This window comes from Limulus polyphemus, unplaced genomic scaffold (assembly GCF_000517525.1).
Source record: "Limulus polyphemus unplaced genomic scaffold, Limulus_polyphemus-2.1.2 Scaffold2694, whole genome shotgun sequence".
NCBI classification, from domain to species: domain Eukaryota; kingdom Metazoa; phylum Arthropoda; class Merostomata; order Xiphosura; family Limulidae; genus Limulus; species Limulus polyphemus.
The window spans coordinates 62,624-70,448 of NW_013668304.1; the positions used below are offsets into that span (position 1 = coordinate 62,624).

At 29.9% G+C, this 7,825-nt stretch overlaps 1 protein-coding gene across 1 annotated transcript in view; it reads left to right on the top strand.

Annotated features, from left to right (window-relative positions):
* The window catches only part of LOC106467654 (serine/threonine-protein kinase ATR-like), a 63,490-nt gene that overhangs the window by 29,715 nt on the left and 25,950 nt on the right, over positions 1-7,825 (top strand). The window contains 5 exon segments of the mRNA XM_013928026.2: positions 1-61; positions 1,534-1,563; positions 1,565-1,624; positions 5,573-5,680; positions 7,446-7,603. The exon segment at positions 1-61 is cut by the window's left edge and continues 10 nt beyond it. Coding sequence (XP_013783480.2) covers positions 1-61; positions 1,534-1,563; positions 1,565-1,624; positions 5,573-5,680; positions 7,446-7,603 — 417 coding nt within the window.

The window sequence follows — 7,825 nt, forward strand, 5'->3', positions numbered from 1 at the left end:
AGATCATGGCCATAATCCTTTCCCACAGACACCCGTATACATTCAGGGGTTTGAAGATACAGTAAGTATTTGTTAAGGTTTGTTACCACAATATATTATTTGTTTAGAAAGTTTGTAGGGAGATTTTGGTTCAGTTTTGGCCAAAGTTTTTGTAATTGCACCTGCAAAATACACTGTTTGTATGATCAAACACATGTACATTTGTTTGTGTATATAACCATGATTGACTAAGGTTTAGGAAGTCATGTTACTCTCTACATGACAACCTGATGTGATGGTGATTGATGTTCTTTTAACCTGATCTTCAAGTTACAGAAGAAAAATTAGAGAAGTTTTATTAATAAAAATCAAACAATCCCATAATTAACAAATACTCAGGCACATCTCTACATGTCTTTGATCATTATTTTCTCATACATTCCTAATCTTATACAAATATTTTGCATAAAATATTCCATGGTTTTTATATTTATTCACTTTTGGTTGTTTTTCTTTCTGTTATCCATGAATAAATAATCTGTCAATTCACACAGATTGATATGTACATGCATAAGTAACCACTATCAATTCAAGAATTTAAATACATTGTTAGACTGTTTAATGTTGATACTAAAACATTCTTTACCATTAAAACTTGTGTACTTGAGATTGATTGCACCATTGTTCATAACATCCCTGTTCTAAAAACAAATCTTACTTACTGTAAAAGCTGGAACTTGTAAATAACAGTTTCCCCAGCCATTTACATAGGTGAAACAGGATGTAGTTTGAAGATCAGTTTAAAGAACACCAAAACCAACTTCCCAAGTCCATAAGCATATAAATAAAAACAAACACAGTTTTTCTGAACTGAATGTTACGGTACTAAAACATTTTTTATATTTATTCACATTTGGTTTTGTTTTTTTTTCTGTTTAGCTGTAAATAAATAATCTGGATTGATATGTACTTCCATAAGTAACCACTATTAATTCAAGAATTTAAACACATTGTTAGACTGTTTAATGTTGATTTTAATACTGAAATTTCTTTACCATTAAAACTTGTGTACTAGAGAATGATCGCACCAGTGATCCAAATGTTGTACCTGTTTTAAAAACAAATTTTACTGTAAAAGCTGTAACTTGTAATAAAAAATACTTATCAGTAAATAAACTCAAAACAAAACTATTAATTCCATATCATGTAGTAGAACATCTATGTGGCCCATTTTTAAAAAACTGTAGATTTCTAACTTTTAATGGTAATGCAACAGACTTTAATATTATAAAGTATTAGAATTTCTTGCTGCTGAAATAAGATAGATGAAATTCCACTTTATCAATCCAAGCTATATTCATAAACTCTAAGTACTCATATTTCAGTTTTGACAAATATTCTAATAATTGTAATTATTGTTTATAGCTATTTTAGCAATAATAGCTATCACCCAGAAAATTGTTTGACATATTTATATTGGTATTATTTGTTTTTTAAAAAAAAAATTTTAATTGGATTTTTTGTTTTAACTCTGATAAATATAAATTTATATAGATAGAAATACTGCCATCCCTTCAGCGTCCAAAAAAAAATAACTATCAGAGGCAATGATGGAAACAAATATCCTATGATGTGCAAGCCAAAGGTTTGATCTCAATTTTTGTTATGAATAGTAGTAGTGTTTCTTCATCAATAATCTGGCTTATCTTCTTTAAAAATATCTGTAAGTCATCTCTATTTTTTGTCCATTGATTAGTGTTTTTTTTTTGTGTTTGTATCTCTTAGTGAATTAGGTTTTAACATGTTCCATTCTCTGCTTTAAGTACTTGAGTGAACTTATTCTAAAGTTTCTTTAAAGATAGCCTTATGTGTCGTTACAAGCATATTTTTGCTTCTGAAATGTTACTATGTAAACATCATGAAATTCAGTAAACTGACTACAAGGACCAAACAGTTATTATGATTAGCTAGCACATGTTCAGTTTAAGGAGATGATATTATTTGAGTATCTTTTAACATTTTTGCCTTTGTTAAATATATACAAGAGCATAAAAGATACTAAATTGAGCATCCTCTCCTGGCTCTAGCTCGGCACCCACCCTATCTATATTACATGGCACTGCCTAACTCCAGAAGTTTCATTATTCAACAGAAACAAATAGACCAAGTGAACTTTCCCACCTGTCATAATATAACATAATGTGTCAAAGAGTCAATGATTAAACTATATAATTAATCATCTTGGCATTATTGAAATGACAATTATTTTTTAATTGACATCTCCATGTGCAGAGCAAACATACCAAACCTCTTGATCATTCTAAAATAGGTGCTAAATTGTAATTAGAAGCCTTTTTTACATCCACCACAGTATTTTGAATTAAGCATTATTAATCTTTTTTTCTTATTCTTCTTTTTGCAAAATATGTACCTCTGTTTCATAAGTACCCCACCACCCCTGCTTTTGTTGGCAAGCCAAAGGTCACCTTTAAGTATCATTAGTTGTAAAATACAGGACAGACTTTTTGTAAAGCAAAAAAATGGAACTACCAGTGGAATTATTTCAACATCATAAACAAGCAGATGTACCAGTGAGATTTATTTATTATTACCTGTACATAGTATACAAAAAAAAAATACAAAATACCAGGATATAGGTAGAGAATGTGAAGGTGTTCAGTCATGAAGAGCTTCTGATCTAATAACTAAAAGTTTAAAACTTTACAATCAATATAAAGAAAGGAGCTCTAGGACAAATAGACTGTAAGAAAGAAAATAATCCAAGCTTTTAGTTGATATAGTTATTATGTTTTAGCTTTAGATGCTTGCAAGTTATTTAAAAAAATATAGTCAGTTGAATTTGACAGTTTTTGACATGATCAACTTCAAAAATTCACTGTTTTAAACTGTTTTAGCTAGGAATAAGTGATAAACTTGTACAAACACCACAAGTTTGCAGATTTGTGTATATGTGTTTATAAGAAAGAAATTTAAATATTTCTTCCCCCCAAATAAAAATTATTGTTGAGGGGAAGGGATTTTAAATCAAAAATTTCAATTATAATTTTATTTTGTAGGGAATTTGTTGAAAGATTTGACAGTCTTTGAAACTTAAAACTTTTGCTACAGACATCTTTTTCCTGCACATGTCAAGAGGTTTTAGTGAGTTGCATTCAAAATTTAATTAAAGAACTTTATTATCATGGTATATGAATAAACGTAGCATCAGGATATAGCAATTATCCAAATTTTAATATTACATAAGTTTTAAGTTCTTAATTTTATAAGGCAGTATTTAATCAAAAAATCCTCAATTTCCCTTAGCATGAGAATTGTGACATTTGATCTCTAGGTATTCTCTCTTCTCTAATTTATTTACCATCCCTCCAAAATGTACAAAATTTAATGTAAATTACTCATTATAATCTTATCATCACTCAGGCAAAGTATAATTTTTATATCCTTCAATCTTATTTGGTGACAGACATAAACTAGAAAATCTTGACATGACCATCTGTCACATCCTCTTCTTCACAAATTGCCTATAGTTATTTCTGGCATTTAATACTATATTATTTATAACCAATAGAAAGTTGAGGTTTTAATATGTCAAATTACATATTATATTATTTTGTTTTTTATACAGAGAATTTTGTATTTTGCTTCCAGTTCAAACTTTATTCCCTTAGGAAACACATCAACAAGCTTAGCTGAATTATTAACCATTCTTTTCGCTTAGTTAGAAAGCCAGAAAAATTATAATAATTATGGGACAGTATCTGCTTTTTGCATGTTATTATTCTGTGTTCTTAGGTGCATTGTTTAATTAAATAAAAAATAATATTTAGTGCAGTATTACCACTAGTATAAAAGTAGGGTTAAGTGTCATTGACAGTCGACAGCAAAAAAAAACAACCTAGGTAAGTACTTTATTTCTTGTTTTTCATGTGTATTCTTTATTTATTATTATAAAATTAACTAAGATGTAACTATTTGAAATTTATTAGATTAGATTAGGTAAAATAAAGAATAATAATAAAGATTTGTATGTGATACGCTCACGAGCAGCTCATAAGTAGCTAGTGCATTATGTAATTCGATAGGGTAACATGAGCTACATGTTCACCAAATGATTTACAACTTATATGGTGGGAAAATTAGTTAGACATGGTTCAAAGTGCAATAAATGTTAAGTATGAAGAGATGTATGCTGTTATGAGTTTAAGGCTATTTAGGATAAACAAATGTTGTTTCATATTAAAATTTAAAGTCATTCTAGAGGAAAAAAGGAGATTTAGATTTATTTAAATTTTTTTTGGTGGTTACTAGATCAGTCAATTTGATCAAATGCATATGGAGTTAGTGTAGAGAAAATAAATTAAAGTTTTACTGGAAAAAAACGTTTGAAGTGTCTTTAGCAGAGTTTAGAGATTACACAAATGAAATTTGAGATGTTTCAGATAAAGAGAACTATTTTTAATCTTAACGTGAAAATCTCTTTGCCCTCGGAGTAGTCAACACTTTGACTTCATATATTCATGAAGAAATGTTTAGTAAAAATAATTCATTTTTGTTTACAAATGATTCTTAATTATTACTGAAAGTCTATAAAATTTCATGAAGATACACAAAACATATTAGAAGTTGCATTATGGAAACTATATAGGTCACAAACTCGGCTGATTTGGCTGAGCCTGTAGCAAGACAGTCAATTGCCATTGAAAAAAAACAAAAGATTCTGTGCTGTATAGAAGGTTAAATTTTGATAAGGAATTTCAGTATTCTGTCTGCTTCCTTCTTAACTATGGTAAGCAGTAAGGCTATGTATTTGCAAAGCTAAAATCAGGGGTTTGATTCCCTTTGGTGGAAACACAGATAGGCCGATGTGGTTTTGCTATGAAAAAATACACACACATTCTTAACAATGGCCCTACAGAGATGCTTTATTCAGAGAACAACATGTCAATATCCTCCCGTCACTTCTTATGCAACTTTCAGTAGGTTGGTTAAATATCTTAGGTGTGCTGTTTTCAAGCAAGTTATTGAGCAGACCAAAGGTATAAAAGTGCATCGTGGAATTTGACTGACAGTAATGTAGTACATGAAGGTTGATGTGTTTCCAGTTTCTCTTTCTGTAGTCTTCGAGTTGTGGCTGGAAACTCATCGTCTTCAAATCTTGTTTATTATCTTAATGATATGATGAAACGCACACAGCTCCATTCGCAATAACTTTATGTGCCAGCGAGAACTTTCTAGTAACCATAGTCTTTCTTAACTTTGTGAATGAGGACACTGATCCTGATTAGTTTGAAATTCTATTTCGCAGCCCATTACTGTCAAAAATGCTTTTCTGTGTGTTTTTCTGCCTCCATGTAAACCTAAAAGACTTCATTGAATTGTTATGTCCCTTGACTCTACATATTCAACAGTCTTACTGTATGCTGTTTGAATATTTCTCTCCGTACCAGTTCACTATTTTCAGCAAAATGCTAGTTATTTAAAATGTATCTTCAGAATCTACAACAGTTGTAATAGTAGTAGTAAAATAGTATAGTAATGAGCTTAGAAAATAAGACTTTATTTTTGTTTTCAGGATGATTTAAGAAAAGACTGTAGGCTTATGGAATTTACCAATCTAGTCAACAAATGCTTAAGAGAAGATCCAGAAGCTAGAAAAAGGCAGCTGCATATTAGGACATACGTGAGTCACCTGGTTGTTGTCTATGTTTTTATTTCACATTCCTGTTAGTGTACTGAAATACCTTGATATTATTTGATTTAATCATAATTTTGATTAAGTTCATAAGAATGTCATTAACTGATATAAAAGCCAGACATTTAACACGTCAGTACTTGAATATCTACATTTTACTGTAGTTCTTACATATTTGTATTTCAATTATTAAAGTGTAAATTAACAAAATATTAATAACACGGACCTGCAAATTTTAAATTCATAAAAGTTGTTTTGGTTTTAATTACAGATTTTCCATAATTCAGCTACACAGATTTCGAAAATAATATTAATTTTTTTGTATCATGTAAGAATATTTTACAAATTGGGAAGAAAAAAACAACTCTAACTTAGATCAAATTATTATTTTGTTTACCGCAATGGACATTTTTTATTATTATGTTTGTTAACAAAAATACAAACAAACTGATGAAAAGAAGAACATTGATGTCAAACGAATTCATCCTTATTCATCCTGATTTTTTTATGTGAAATCTACAGTTTTTAGTCTCAAAGCTACGTGTTGTGGTCTTTCTTTTATGTATTGGATTTTGACGTTTTGTGAAAAATCTGTACGTGATGGAGAAAAATGGATATCATCTTTGGGTTCAGGGTACAGGAATTACTGTAAAACTTGTAAAAATTTTAAAACAATAAAATCATTGCAGGCCTGTGTAATTAGATTTATTGAACTCTTGAGAGTGTATATAACAATAAAGTTCCAAGGTATAGGCTTTTAAATTTATTGCGATATGTAATAGAGAAGTACCCTTCTGTGTTTGTAACAGTATATAACAATGAGTAACCTTCTGTGTTTACAACAATATATAACAAGGAGTAACCTTCTCTGTTTGTAACAGTATATAACAAGGAGTAACCTTCTGTGTTTACAACAATATATAACAAGGAGTAACCTTTTGTGTTTAAAGCAATATATAACAAGGAGTAACCTTCTGTGTTTATAACAATATATAATAGGGCAGTATCCTTCTGTGGTTATAACAGTATATATAACAAGGAGTAACCTTCTGTGTTTACAACAATATGTATAACAAGGAGTGACCTTTTGTGTTTATAACAATATATAATAGAGCAGTACCCTTCTGTGTTTATAACAGTATATAACAAGGAGTAACCTTTTGTGTTTTTAGCAAAATATGTAACCAAAGAATAATCTGTGCTTACAACAATATACAACCTAGGACTAGCCTTCTGTGTTTATAACTATATAATAGGGCAGTACCCTTCTGTGTTTATAACAATATATAATAGAGCAGTACCCTTCTGTGTTTATAACAATATATAACCAAGGAATAACCTTTTGTTTTTGTAACAGTATATAACCTAGAACTAACCTTCTGTGTTTATAACAGTACATATTTAATAATTCCAGACAGTAACATTTTTGATATAACCTTAACCATTTTCAGCAATATAAAAGTTTTTCTCTTGACACAGGCTTTGTGCCCAAAATGTTGAATTACAACAATATACAACCTAGGATTAGCCTTCTGTGTTTATAACAATATATAACCAAGGAATAAACTTTTGTGTTTACAACAATATATAACCAAGGCCTTTCCATTGTTTTGTAACTTACTAAAATTTTAGTTTTAGTATTTTTGGTTCATTGCAAAGTTTAATTAATAAGAGTGTGTAATGTCAGTGGTTGTCGTTATTTTTCTATTACTATAATGTCTCAATAAATCTTCCAAATATCTGCCTCTGTTAGGCTGTGATACCACTAAATGAAGAATGTGGCTTGGTAGAATGGGTTCAGAACTTGAATGGTCTTCGTCAAATTTTAAACAAAATCTACAAGGAGAAAGGTCTTTTTACATCAGGAAGGGACCTGCAGAGCATGGCACCTGCTAATGGTGCACCTTTAGAGTAAGTACATATATATATGTAAATACTTTGGTGACAGATTTTCTTGTAGGCAGATTTTGTTAAACAAGACCGATGTCTGTAGGTTTACTTTCTTCTTAGAATTCTTCTCAAGAAGTCGATAAGCCGTCTTAATGTTGTTAGAACAACGAGTAAAAGTTGTAGCTAGTGATGAGTTGGCCGACTCGTTTCGAATGCATTCTGCATCCGTTATCAAGGTTGAAT